This window comes from Strix uralensis, chromosome 2, assembly GCF_047716275.1.
Source record: "Strix uralensis isolate ZFMK-TIS-50842 chromosome 2, bStrUra1, whole genome shotgun sequence".
Taxonomy (NCBI): Eukaryota; Metazoa; Chordata; class Aves; order Strigiformes; family Strigidae; genus Strix; species Strix uralensis.
In genome coordinates, this window is record NC_133973.1 from 93,326,257 (window position 1) to 93,341,720 (window position 15,464).

Below are 15,464 nucleotides of genomic sequence, written 5' to 3' on the forward strand. Positions count from 1 at the left end.
TTGCTATTGACTGAATTGACATTTAAGTCTTAACAATAATGTTGTGGAAAAGAGAAAAAAAAGAAAAAAAAAGAAAATACTTGGTTGTTTGGCATATGTGAGAGTTAGGAAACTTTATAGGGTGCAGATGAGTACTAAGTAAACTCTATTACCCTTTGTTTACCCTTGACTACACCTCTAGGTTTGATATCCATTAACAAATGACATCTGTTTTTTCAATTGACTGTGGTGCTCATTTTCTTTCTTAAATGATTGTGTTAATGTTACTGTGTCCTGCTAATCACCTGCAGGCATTGCAGATTGTATGTACAGATACTACACAGACAGATACACACACACATATGTGTATATGTTTCGCGTATGTAGATACTGAATGAGCAGCCTTATAGATCACAGTTCTGTCCTGGTGGGGAGACTGGTGATAATCGTCTTTCACCGCTTAGTACTTGGTGTAAGAGTCACAGAAGCTAGAGTTTTCTTGTTTACATACTGTGCATTTCTCTAGCTCACTTGAGTGGTGCATAGTCTCACAACCCAGTGGGAGGGAAGATGGCAATCAGTACTTAGTAAAGATGATGAAGTCTAGTTTGGTTCCTCCTTTGCGTTCAGGTGTTCTGGGACCACAATGTCTGTTGCCTTGGGAATATCAGCCTAGAGAATCTCATGTGTAGAGAGTGTGCCACACTATATGGTCTATATATGCATGTATGTATATATATACACACAATCGTATATCTCAAATAAAGAGTTACTGTGTGAGAGAGCAAGCTTTCATGAGGACTAAATCTCCTATGCCCAGGAGTCCAAGGAATGTCTTGTCATCTTTGGTTTTTTTTCTTAAGTCATTGAATAAGTGGATAAATTGGAACAGACGACTGCTTTACTCTTTCACTTACCAGACTCCTTTTGTGTACCTGAGGTGATATACTTGGAAGGTATTGCCTAAAAATTGTAAAACTTTTATCTCTTTTAAAAGACAGTAGGATGAGAAAGCATAATTAAAAACATACTATACTTTGCCACTTTATTCAGTTCTATTAAAAGAGAATATATCTGGTATTCAAGTCAAGAAAATTTAGTGAGGGATAATTGATTGTGATGAAATTATTCTAATTTGCCATTTTACTGCAGTACCATCTTCCTCAAATATTGTTAAGTTTTTAGAAAATCTGCATAAACCCACTGTCCAGTTCAAGCTTGGGTCTGTTTTTGTATCGGAAAGCTATAAAGTCATGAAGACATCACTCTGACCTTCAGCCAAGTACATAACCAAGCATGTTTCTGGACAGGATAATACTTACTTTGATTCCTGTTCTGTAAAAGGGGTGGTCTTCTGCAGATTTTTTTTTTTTTTTCCAAAGAACTTGATTCATTACCACAGAAAATTGCCCAGTTCTGCCAGAAGTACTTATCGAACAGTGTAGAAGGGATATAGTTTGGTCAAGTAGGTGTTCCTTTGGTATCATCTTTAGTACTGGAGTGAAGCTTGAAACTGCCAAAGGTAATGTGAAGTCTCAAGCAAACAGATAACATCTTGGGGAAGACATTAGCATTGATGAAAATGTCCCTCTTAGTTTGACCCATGACACCTTGATCAGTCTTTACAACATGTAGTATTCAGAGAACATCAGCCAGAACAAAATCATGAGAAAAAACTTTTGGATTAGTTTATTTGATGGTTTTGGATTATTTTTCATTTATAAGCCCTTAACTTGCATTTGGCATAACATTTCCAGAGCTTTTTCTGCATGTAAGCAAGACAGAATGATAGAAAAGTAAATTTTTATTGGTAAGAAAACAGAACAGAAACTGAGTTACTCAGTTTTTGAAGCCAAGGCTTTCAGAAAAGTAGAAAATATGAAGAATCAAAATACAATTGTGAATTGCCACCCACTTTAACTCTTGCCTAACTTTGGGCATGGAAAGAAAATGTGTTTGTAAGTTTTATGATTAATTTGTATTTCATTACCATCTTCATGCTCAGTCAGAATTTGAGCTTCTTGTGCTACAAGCTACATGGACAGAGCAAAAAGATAGTTCTGCATGCATGTTATATATGGAGATGTTCTAGGCACAGAGGATGCCAATCAAACATCATATACTGGCCAGCTGTAGTATGCCCCAGGAGAGTGCTGCAAGTCTGTGGTGCCATTTTGACCATCTTGGAAATCATACTCCTATATAGAATTCTCTTAAATGAAATTCTGCTGCATGTGTCTCATGCTGCTGAAGATATGAAATACATAAAAGGAAGGATGAAGTGAATTAAAGGTGTCTCAACCAGAATTCGTCATGAGAATGCATTTACAAGCATTAGAATAACATGATGAATTTGGTCTTTTATTTTGGGGATTCTTTATTTTGGCTGTGAGATGTTTTTGAGAAACAGATCTTTTCAGACACAATGCAACAGTAATTTAAATTAATTTCAAAGTCTAAATCTTTACTTCATAATGTACTTTGAAGGTGGGAGGTGAAGGGACTTAGAACAGGTTTAAGTTTCCCAGTCACAGAGTAAATACAGAGCAGATCCATAGTTAGGCATGTTAAAGTACATATTAAAATAAACTTCTCAGTAATTGATTTATACCTTTTTATAAAATAGATCCTTTGATGTCTTCCTATATAACTCTATTTTATGAAGATTCACACAAATGGAATTACCAGAATTACAAAGAAATATAAATAGTAATAATAAAAAAAATCTTATCAGAAGTAGATACGTTTGTCAGCTCTGTTATCTAAAAACATACTACCTGTACTACTTAACAGAAATGACTGATTAACTTTTCAGTGTTTCTCTAGGATAACACATTAGTAGCAGACTGTTATTTCTGATAGGGCAAACTTTACATAAGATAGTTATGGGACAGCTTTGAGAACTGGCTGTATTTCAGGCCTGCAAATATCATACCTACAAACACTGACTAAGGGTTATGGTGATATATTTTAAGATATCGCCAGATGTGATCCTCTGTAGTTTGATAGCAGTGCATTGAATGACTTTTAAGTTGTGGAAAGGATAATAAATAAAAGTGTCTTGGGTTGACTCACTATATTATTTCCACTTGGACCTATAGTACTGTCTATTTTCTTCTATTTTTTTAGGACTTGGGAATCTTGGATTGGTATTGTGTATTGTCCAAATTACTATAGTACTACTGCTTAGGAGGGAAAACCATGCTACTATTCATATAGTTATAGATGCTGCTCTGCAAAGAAAATGGGAGGCTGAATTTGAGTGATTGTTTCTGTTCCTTGCCTTGCACAAGGAAAATAAAATACAAATTTATTTTACGATATTCCATAGTAGAATATGAAGGCAGGCACGAATAAGTCTAGACTTACAATATTGGAACACTGTAACACTCCTGGGATCTTGATTTCACAAACAGATTTTGGGGGACTAAGTTCAAAGATCAGGGTTTTTTTCCTGGAATATACAATGATTTATTTTTTCCCTATGAATTCATATTTTGCTGTGTTTTGGAAGTAAAGTACAACTAGAGTACACACAAGAATTTACTAATTAAAGGGTATCTACAAGGGTAATCTCCTCTCTTGTATCTCTTGGTCCACATGGGGTTTAAGTGATGAGCATTGTGCTGGGTGTTGCACAAACCCATTGCTGTACTGATAGCTGGTTTCTGTCCCAAACAAGTTGAAGTCTGAATGACAGAGATTAAACTAATGACGTACATTCTCTTTAACTTCAAGTTTAGGATTTGCTTACTGGTATCAGATAGAAGTGCACTCAGTCAGAGAGTAGACTCATTTCACCAGTGTTACTTGTACAGTGCTACCCAACATAAATATTTCAGTCTGACCCTAGATATCATCAGCTTAAAGAAACCTGTAATTTTTAGTGCTCAGTACTCATCTAGTAGATTCATTCATAGATTTGTGTTTATACATACACAAATACAAGCCACCTTATTTAAAGGTTTAAATTCTTGATTTTAACAGTTACTGCGGTGTTAACATCAATCTATGTTACATCAGCGTGCAGTTATAGCTGTACAGACTAACTAGTCTTTTCAGTATTTCGTATCACTACTGTTACTCTCAAATGTACCATAAAACTCACTTTTAAGCTGTTATTTAGGTTGTTCCAGAAATTCTTTGGAACTGTACGGTTAATGAGTGTGGGTTTTCAGAATTAAAAATAAGGTGAATAAAGGGCAGTGAACATTAACCACAGTCTCTGGCAGAAGCTAGAATAAAATTTTTCATTTTGAGTATAAATAGTTTTTTAAAGGGCAAAGGGTTTAAGATATAGGCAGCTTCATTAAAAAGGTGACAGTTCACTTGTTTCAGCATTTCATGCGAAGAATTGTGGCCAATTAAGTGATGAGTGCATTCAGATATTACAGTGGATACACTTATATGATAGAACTCCATTATGAACTGTTATGAATAAGAATAGCATATTAATTAACAAACTGCCAGGAGAACCAGAATATTTTCACAAAATAGTTACCTTGAATAGTACAATATTTTTTTCTTTCTTATTTAAGCTTAAATTGGCATTGAAATGTTTATGTATCTTAAATTTAATACAGGCGGTAATGAACAGCAGGTCTGTGACCCCTTGAGCAATGGTGGGCTTGTTTATTATGTAGGTGTTTTTTCTTGTGTTTTTGTTCTTTTCTTTTTGTATGGATCTCAAAATGGCAGCTGCTGCCTAGTATGTCCTACTGGAAAACAAATCAGGTGTTATTTTTCTAAATCAGTTAATCAAAAATTTCTTAAACAAAGATACTCACTTATGTTATGTATGTATGGTTATATATGTGTTCAAAAGGGGAGTGTGCTATTATATGGCCTAATTCTGCTTTGAGTCTAATTGGTTATTTGTACATGCAATTATCTGATTTATGTTCACAAATTTGTAATTACATGTGCAAGTTATATGCAGAGATGAATGCAGATGGTTAGAAAACAAGCCTTGAAGCAGGACTGTTCATTCCAACTAAAGTTCATACATTTAAATCATTTTTTCAGGCCATCTGCAGACTCTAACAGACATAACCACATCAGTTGCACTTGCTTCACATTAGGAATCATCTCAACAACTTGAAGTAGAAACTTTTTTAAAAAATGAAAGCTTAAAATTCTTTTAGATTGTGGATCAACCCTGCCTTTCTGGCCTATTAGCTCCATGCTTGACATTTTTATAATATACATAGTAGATGTTGTTTTGAGGGGATGTTTTTAGAATTAAAAGCCTAAGATGAAAACCGTTGAGGAAAAAATAGGCCTTGCATCTGTTATAGTTTGGGGTTTCATGTGGGTGAATAACACTGTTAGAAGGAATCATTTAGCTTGCATATTTAAATTTTGGGTGCGGTTTATGCTGTAAGGTTGAGTGAAATAGGAAAGGCATCTGTTATAACTTGACAGAAAGAGCATTTGTGGGAAGCATGTACTTCAGATCACTGCTTTTTGTACAGTTTTTTTTTTTTGTAGTTGCAAGAATTATTCTGAAAGACAACAGTGTAAATAGAGGAAATAAGTATGATTTTGCAAGGCTTTCTTGTTGCTATTGCCAATATTCCTAAATAACTTTCTTCAGAATCTCCAGTACCGTGATTTCTGTACTTCTATTGGATGTGCTGAGTACTCTTTCTGAAGCAATGTTTATATCAAGTAAGAATATATCAATATGGTTTGAATTTATGCATGAGTTCTGTTTAATAATTGCATTTCATTGTTCATTCAGACTTATTTTCTACTCTAGCTTGTATGGCTGTCATCATCAGAGGCTTGTGTTTCACAGTTATTATATAATCATAAGAGCCAACATACTTAGATGTTTTAAGAAGTTTCAGGCAGATCTAGTGTTTCAGCTAATTAGATGAAGCAGTGAACTTTTTGGCCTAATTTACTTCTGACATCATAATTCTGCCACCCAACAGAATTAGATTAATTTCTTATCTGTTTTTCCCCTTCCAGTAGATGACTTACAGATCTCAATTTCATTAAGAGAACAGTTACATTTTAGTAATATTTTAAACTTATGTACAATCACAACTGTATTCAAATCTGGTACTCTAATTTACTCCAGTAATACTCAGATTTCTAACTGGTTTTACTTCCTTGTCCTTTAGGTCATTCTTATATTCAAGTAGTATGGACAGTCAAGCAGAATCTTTTTCTTAGATTGTTTCATTGTGTTTGTAGTGGGACTTCAGCCATCAGGTGCGAGCTGTCAGGTGTTGCTGTAATTTATATTCTATGTATTCTTGCACTCTTGTGCCTTGTATCTTGTACTCTTGTGTCAAGAATATTCCTGATCTTAGTGAAAAGGAGGATGATTTGGGCTGCAGTGTTGAGGAAGATGAAAATGACATGATGTTTACATGACTGGTCTGTTAGGAGAAGAAAGAAATCAACAAGATCTTCTTTACCCCCAAAAAAGCTTAGTATCCTAGTACTAATCAGTGCTTATGTATTACTGTGATAAATGGCTTTGGAATGGGATATGGAGTGCAATATATTTTCTTCCATTTAGATTAATTATTTGGACCACTGATAAACTGGTACTGCATTTCTGACCAAATACCCATTTTTGGACATTTTGGTTCACAAATAGCAGTAAAGTGTTCTGTCACTGAAATGTGGTAATACTTTATCAGAATGCTTTCTCCACTACTCACTCCTATTACACAGTCTAATTCTTTTGAAGATCATTCATATACTTCTTTGTGAAGATATTTAAACAGATCTTTATATTTATTATTATCAGGATTGTTTGCTGTCTCAGTAACTCCTTCTAATATATCATGAGTTCAGCACTAATTATTGCATGAGAACATCTTCTGTTTAACTGTGAGTAGAAAAATAAATTTAAGGTAATTGCACTGAGAATTTTATTGTTTTATACAACTGCTGCAAGTAAAAAGGACATGGTGTGATTTCTAATGGTTTTTTACTGCCAAAGTAGATATATGTCCAATCTTAGAATTGCATTCTTTTGCATTGTTCTTGAGTGGGAGTAGAAGGGGAAAACTTAAAATAGTAAAGTATAAGGTTTAGATAGCTGTATATTGTAGTGTTTTTGCCTTTAAAATGCTAGTTCAGTGCATTAGAAATATTTATGAAGGTTACCTTGGCAAGTGTTTTCCAACCAAAGGAATTAAATTACACAAAAGGTTTAGTCTGTCTTCCTAGACCTTATTTTTCAGAATTGCCACGCCCTTGGCTCAAGTCTTATTAGTGCGAAGGCTACACGTATGACTCTTGAGAGCGCATGGGAGCCATCCCATAAAACAGAATTACCATGTATACCATATGGGAAGAGTTCACTGTCTTTGGTTGCAGGTTGCATTAAGTCAGCAAGTAGCCTTAGGCTGTGACATCCTCAGCCCTTTTGCAGTAGCCATTGTATGGCAAGCACATAATAACCACTTCCAGTGGCTGTTCACCTAAATTTCATTCAGCCAGCTTCCTTGAGGTCAAAATTCTGTCAGGATTTGAAGCATGAGGGGAAGTAGAACAACTGAGAAATAAAGCCTAGATTTTCAATATGTACCTAAATGAGATGCATAAATGCTGATGTAGCTAAAATTGATATTGATATTCAAAGCTGTTCTAAGCAGTTCTAAGAACATAAAAAATACATTAAATAAATACACCAAATGCTTGTTACAGATTTGCTGCCTATCACCTCCAGACTGTAACTCTCCCTGCCACCCCCCAGTATTACTGATTATAAAACTGCCTGGCCAATGGCAGCTTCACTGCATCATGTTTGCTCAGTTTCAAATGAGGACAATATTTCTGTGCACTTAACTTGCTCACAGGCAAGGTTAAAAAGAAAACTGTAAATGTAGAAAACCAGACCTGAAAATAGTTTTGGCTGGAACAGCAGTTTGCTTTCTCACAGCTGGTCAGACTTGCTGTTTTCTTTAGGGATACATCATGTATTGAATAAAAATAATGTTAAAGAGTAAAACTTTGTTCATGTAGAGTTAATTTTCCACAATTATTACTCAAAGTCAGGACATGAGAAAGATAAATCACAGCATTAGCTTCAGCTGTTGCACACTCTTTTTGTTTTATAGTATATGTTTTACCATGCAATCAGTCATCTATAAAATGCTAGTAACATACTCTGAGATGTATATGCTACTCCTGAAGAGTTTCAGCTGTTTTGGAATCAATATCTTCCTTGGTGCTCAGATCTACAGCAGAAATCAGTGGGCGGTCTATGTGTCTAAGGCTTTTAAGGATGAGACCCTTAAATTTTAAAGCCATGGCTGTATTCTGGCAGATAGTGAAAAGAGCTGAATTAGAAGTCTGCTTACTTTTAAAGCTTGAAAGTAAACCTGTACCTATTCTCCCTTCATCTCTTTTCATGTGATGTGCAGGACCAGATCTTCTGTTGATTGTGTCTGCTTTTAATTGTTTTGCACTATCAAAGTGATTTCTAGGAGCAAGCTCATACTTTGATAATACAGTTGGAGGTGTATAAAACTTTAAAAGTGTAATCAAAGCACAGCATTTTAGCTGATAATAACCACTGATTCTTCCATTTTTTATTCTTTAATTCAGCCATCTGTTGTTGTCTAGATTCAGTAACACAGGAAGAATGTAAGATTAATATATGTTGATCAAAAGACCAAAAAAGAACTACTTTAGAGAACTTGCTGTATTTTAGGGCAATATAGTCTCAATTGCTTCTCATGCTTTGTACCTTTCATGCCAGTCACAGTGCAGAAGACATATACACCCTTTCCTTCAAGATGAAAATGCTAGAGGCATAGTATTGCTTGAAGTATTTATGGAAGTTAAAGGGATGAAATACGAATCTGATCAAAAATTGGTGGATTTATTTTTGGTGGTTCTGAAAAGTGTTCTGAATATCTAATTAGCTGATGCTGATGAAGAAAATATTTCCCTCCCTTTTTGAGATTCACCAGTTTGCACCTTTAATTCCCCTGTCACATAATGGTATATTGTAATTGTAGATTGTGATAATTGTCTGCAAACATATAACTCAGTTGTCTGTGGGAATGTCTTCTAAGCCCTGAAAAGAGTCTGCAAATTTTGATACAAAGCTTACACAAACCTATATAAGGCAGACAAGTTTTGAGGGAAGTAGATGCATTTAGGTGCTTAAAAACTGAGTACTAATTTAGTAATATGTGGTCCTATAGGAAGCATTCATTTTCTTCTTCAACACATTATCTCACACATGAAACATGCAGTTTTAGAGAGTGAAAAATCTAATGTACATATTTATATTTCTAAAAGCCAGAAGAGTGACAATGTTCCAGTCTGTGATTCTGTGTTTCTATTACATATCCTTTTAAATGGGTAAATAAGGAACTGGTAGGTTTCCTTTGACTTCTCCTCAGGTCTTTAAAACAGTTAATCATTCTGGCTTCCTTGAATCTTGTTGAAGTTCTCTAATTTCTTCTCTCTCTAATTTAGTCTTCAAAGAATGAAACAGCAGAGAGGAGGACCAGCCATGACTTCCAGATGTAGGTCTGCTTCTTCTAGTGTCTTCTTGCAGAGTCCCAAAATACTCCTTGACTTGTCTGTACTATGACCCTAGGTATTCACAAGACTTATGTTGGCTTTTTGGGTTTTGGCACTTCAGCCTGTTTATGTTAACTCTAAAAAACCTAAACTGTAGGCGTCTTCAAAATCAAAATGTGTCAGCTTCAAGTAGTTTATCCATTGAAATAATTAGCATTACCTTAAGAAGTCACATGTGTCTTCAGAAGAACCAGTGTTGTTCTTCCAATGATTTTATGCACATAAAAGAAAAAATCTTAAAATATCTTTTGTATCCCTATAAAAGCTTATCTATAAAATCTAAATTTAAGTAAAAAGAGTATTATCAACAGTTTAAAAATGATGATTTAAAAACCATGTCTTGGGCTGCATCAAGAGAAGTGTGTCCAGCAGGTCAAGGGAGGTGATTCTCCCCCTCTACTCCGCTCTCGTGAGATCCCCCCCTGCGGTACTGTGTCCAGCTCTGGGGCCCCCAAAATAAGAAGGACATGGACTTACTCGATCGGGTCCAGAGGAGGGTCATGAAAATGATCAGGGGGCTGGAGCACCTCCCCTGTGAGGACAGGCTGAGATAGCATGAGGGGTAACGGTTTTAAACTGAAAAAGGGTAGATTTAGACTAGATATAAGGAAAAGATTCTTTACTGTGAGGGTGGTGAGGCAGTAGATCAGGTTGCCCAGAGAGGCTGTGGATGTCTTCTTCTTTGAAATGTTCAAGGCCAGGTTGGATGGGGCTTTGAGCAACCTGGTCAAAATGGAAGGTGTCCTTGCCAATAGCAGGGGAGTGGTGGTGGAACTAGATGATCTTTAAGGTTGCTTCCAACCCAAACCATTCTATAATTCTATGATTCTATGATTTTTGTATCTCAGTGACATCAACTACAAGAATAACGTGCATTGCTCTGTGTTTAAATATAGCTTTTGCATAACAAATCAACTCATAACTATTTAAATTGCATTTTATTTTCACACCAAAGACAAATATACTGATTTTGATACAAAATAGGAATGTGAGTATCATGAAGCAGGCTTATTATCTTGGAATGAAAGTGAACTTGTCCTAATGTAAAAATAAGTAGGTCTTTACTATATACAAGTTTAGGAAAAATACCAACAAAATAATTCATTAAGGTATTTTTATTATTCTGTTTATGATACTTAAGCTCATTTGCTATGCTTTTAATGTTTTTTTTTAAAGAGATAATATAGCTATAAAAATGATAATGAACTGCAAAACAACATGAGAGTTTTCAAATAGAATCAAAGTTACTATTTTTTTAAAGTAATTTTTATATACTGTTTTTTCCGCAACTTTGGTAATGATTCATACAAAATTCATGCAATTCTTATAGTTTGAAGACAGATTGTATAAAATGGTAGTATTACAAGTTAGGATTTTGGTTAATGAAACAAGTACATAATATAAATAACAAAGTAAGACAATTATTGTTACTTAGTCAGTTATTTGGGAGAGCGTGTGCTTATTTCAACCAATCAGAGATTTACTCATTTTAATTGTGTATTGCATATTCTACTGCGACTCTAAATCAGATCTTCCAGACCTTAAGAAATAATTCTTACATGTGATTTTCTGCCTTGTCATAAGGGATAAATGTTTGTTAAATAGATAAAGGCCTTTTTTATAGTAAACTGGGGTTAGTGCTTTGTCACTTGAAAGTTATATCAGGATAAAAGTGGTTTACTTCTCAAAAAATTCATTTAAATATTGTTAGTTGGATTGGAATTGGGAGTTTAGGACTTAATGAAAACACTTATTTGGTAAAGTTTGGGATAAATCATGGCGTAGAGTTGAGTTACTGGGCTCGTTTACGGCTTAGAGTGTGACAGCCCTTTTGTATAGGGTAGTGCAATCAACTTGTTTGTAGAAGGTGACCAGGGGAAGAGTTTTGCCTTGGATATTTCAATATCACTTACCTATAATTTGCTGCTGACCTTTGTTTATAGATTTGGTCCATGGGTGTCTTCTCTTAGGCTTTGAAGAGGGGTGGATGTATTACTCAAAATCAAAGACAAAAGCATTCAGACTTCACCATGGCTATATTTGGTAGTAAGCATCAAGGAGAGGCTTTGCTGGTGTGAACCTGTTGTTTTTTAAAGACTTAGAAGTCATTGGTAGGTTGTGTATTAAGCCATGGCACCCTGCTTGTGGTTTTTATGCTGTTGTCAGACCCTTCCATACTCATATTACAACAGTGATTTGAGAACAGTGCATCATCATAGGTATTTAAATTAAGCCATTAAAGTTTTCTTACATAGTGGCGTTTTTTTGGTGGGTGAATATATTAGAAACACTCCATTTAAATCAGATCATTTTTGTCTATAATGTTTTTATCAGTTTTATGTGTATTCATGGTATGTTTATTTTTATTGTAAATCACAAATGAAATTTCAAAGAAAAATGGAAGACGCTTAATTTGGTTCTGTGAGTTGGAATAAGACAATATTCTTTTTCTACAACTGTTTTTCTTGTAGTTATAAACATATGACAATTTTGTTTGTATTAAAGAAAAATCAAAAATCCCAAACCAATCAAAGAAATTATCAAGTTTATAATTTTAATAATGACCTCAGCTCAGGACATTAAGTTGGGAATTAATGATCAGTTAATGTTAATGGCTCAATGCCTTGAGTCATTAAACTCCAAGAAAATGCCCTGTACTTTGATTGTTTTTAGTTTATTGAAGGCAGGTTGTAGAAGTTGCAAAAAAAGGGTATTTTCAAACACAAGGGGAACGAATATGAACAGAAAATAGAGGTATTTTATTATCTTCCTCCTTCTGCAGTCCCAGCATAGCTAGAAATGCCATTATCCTTGATTAGAATTTTGTTAGTGTGAGGACCTAAGGAGCAAAACCTTTCATAGCCACCTTTCGTTTCTTTCTTGTTTTGAAACAAATGAAGAACCTTAAATTTTTGGCAAAGCATAGGTTAACACTGCAGTGTTAGAACTGCACATCACCTTTTTCTGTGAAGTTATTCCACAATGTCCCCTAAATAAGCAGTTATAGGCTATTGCAACAGTACTGTGCTATGATCTGTACATAAGAATACAAGCCTTTGGATATGCATTGTATGTAGCAGGTACATATTTGCATGTAAGTGGGTAATAAGTATTTTCATTGTAATCTGTATCTAATTTGTATGCTACTTACATGGTCCAGGAGATGGAAAGTTGTGTATGTGAGCATTTAACAGACAAGGAGTGCTTAAACCTGAAGCCCTTTATTTTTCCATACTGGAGAGATGTAAGCTGCTATGATGGCAGTTGTTCAACAATATCTTACAAATAATTCTGAGTCCTTTCTGACATAAAGTAGTATATTTAAAGTAAGGTGTCTTAGTGAGATTTTCACTTTAAATAGAATAAGGGTTAAATGATAACTTGACTTATCTTTTAAATGACAAAAAATAAAGAAATTGCAAGACCTTTTCACACATTAGATATGTATTGTCATTTATCATCTAGATATCAGGCTAGCAGTGCGAAGTAATAAAACATATCATCGAAAAATGTGCTATAGGTCTGAATCACTCTTTCATTCCACCTCCCAGCTAACTGTAGTATTAAATCAAACAAGCAGAACATTTCCTTAGGCAGCCATTGCCTTTTAATTTCCTGAAGAACCTTAAAATATCATTCATTACAAGTACTACACATATTTGGTTTTTAAAAGTCTCATAAATCAATAGCAGGCTGACTGTAATAATTATTACAAGTTAGTGCATAATTTTCGTGCTGAAGGCTGCATGCAGAACTTTAGCATATGCAAACGAGGCAATTCAAACTGTGTATAGATATTAATATGAAGAAGCAGGTAACGAGGTGCAGGCTATGAATTATGCATCAAGAGTGGCTGATCTTCAATGAGGAAAATGAATTCAGCATGTAATCTAATTAGTGATGGAAGTCTATTACATCTAACTGCAAAAGCAACCGTCCTTGAAACAAATTTATTTACAGTCCATGTTACCACTTGAAACAACTTTGAAATGATATGTAAGACAACAGCTTAATTGTAAAAATTTTTTTGTTTGTTTGTTTCAGTTCTAGACCTGGAAGGCCTCCTAAGAGGACTCAAAGTGTCACCTCCCCAGAGAATTCTCATATCATGCCACATTCTGTCCCAGGCCTAATGTCTCCTGGAATCATCCCGCCAACAGGTAGGATCACTAGAAACACCTTCACACGGGCAATCTTTTGAATTCATGGCTTATATCCACTTGTTAATAAATTAACAGTCTAGGAAACCAGCACCCAAATAATCACAAAGGAGTTCCCGTAATGTAATATTACTGCTATATAGATGTACTGTATGTAATGGAAATTGTGGCAGCTCGGTACTTTAAAACACGAATAACAACAAATAATAATATTTTATAATTTTTTTCCCCTGTTCTTTTTCTTTATAAACAAAAAACCTTTCAGAGCATGAATTACCTATCATTAGACAATAATCTCCCTATTCATTTTTAATAGATCAGATATCTTCTGATTTTTGCTGGTTTGCTTGATTAGATAATGTCATCGTGAATGTATTTGCCTGAAGAAACTGTTAGTTAAAATAATTTCGTAATTTTTCATTCTGAAATTCTATTTTTGATACATCTCCTGAGGCCTTATACTAATGTAAAGTCCTGTAACAGTCTGTTTCTCAAGCTACTATTTTCTTTTGGAAGTTACTGTAACATCTCCTAGCAGTGACTTGCTCTTAGACATAGTTAAAGTAAGAAAGGCTGTGTTGCAGGAAAGAGATGAACAGAGCCACCTGAAGATGGAGGCACCCAACAGTCAAGCTATTGATGGTGGTGCCACATTCTCTCTCTTCATGTTACAGATGAGTTAAATTCTTCCACTTGTTTCAGCAAAGCTCACCTGAGCTTCCACTTCTTCCCCAGTTGTTCCCCACTTGTTTGCACATTGCAGTCTTTTAACACTGATTTTCTCTAAGGCAAAGGAAAGATAATAAACTAGACAGATTGAAACACAGAGGAAAATTACAGGGTCTTGGAGATCAGATAGATGGGTGGATGTTTGAGTACATGCCCATGATCATATGTCTGTTTAAGTATTAGAATGATCCTTGGCATCGTTTTGGTTTATAGTCATAGATGACTAGCATTCTCCAACAAGATGCACAGTTCAGGAAATATCACATGACAGAAACTGTTGGCAGTTTGGATGCAAATATTGTGTCTGGAGGAGGGAGGAAAGTCAAGAGAGTTTAGCTTTGTAGACAAAAGTGGGGCCATGCCTCTTGTCCTTAGGGCTCAAGAGCTCCTTTACATAGTGAGATAGACACATAGCCAGAAATATTTTATTAGAAATTTAGTTTTTCAAAAGGCTAAGATCAAGAGGAGTGACAAAAGGAAGTCAGACAGCTAAGCTTGGTAAGAGACAGTTATAAAGTAAGCAGAGAAAAGGAGGGGGTAAGACTGAGAGTGCAGGCAAGCATGAGAGAGGGTTAAGCAAGTAGAACGCACATGGTAGTCTGGGCAGGTGTGATCAGAAAAAAAAAAAAGAATCAGGATTAAAATACTTTACACAATGGGATTTTCAGGATAAAAGCTAGTAAAGGAAGTAAAGTTGGTGCAGAGTGGATGCAATATGAGAATAATAGGTAGGGTCTGTGTGGGGTAAGAACAAAAGTTTTTATAGGGCAGAGCATTTGTGTTTATGAGAGAAAGAAGTAAAGGGAAATTATTTTGGGGAAGTAAAGCAGGAAAATATCAAATAAAAAAATACTTGTGAGAAGTAGAAAGGAGATCACATGAAAGAAGTCAGAGACAAATAAGCAGGCCAAAAAGAGGGAGACAGGAAAAAAAACCCTTGTCAACAGTATCGTTTTGGGTTTTGTGTTACAGTTAATATATAAGAGCAGATCACCTCTTGATATATCTTCTGGGGTTTTTTAATTTTTT

General features: G+C 35.0%; 1 protein-coding gene across 9 annotated transcripts in view; it reads left to right on the forward strand.

The window, feature by feature from the left end:
* Positions 1–15,464, forward strand: part of DACH1 (dachshund family transcription factor 1) — a 364,557-nt gene that overhangs the window by 139,383 nt on the left and 209,710 nt on the right. For all 9 annotated transcript variants that reach the window (XM_074859527.1, XM_074859524.1, XM_074859526.1 and 6 more), the window contains exon 2: positions 13,591–13,706. In XM_074859527.1, the coding sequence (XP_074715628.1) occupies positions 13,591–13,706 (116 nt within the window). The remainder of the gene's footprint in view (positions 1–13,590; positions 13,707–15,464) is intronic.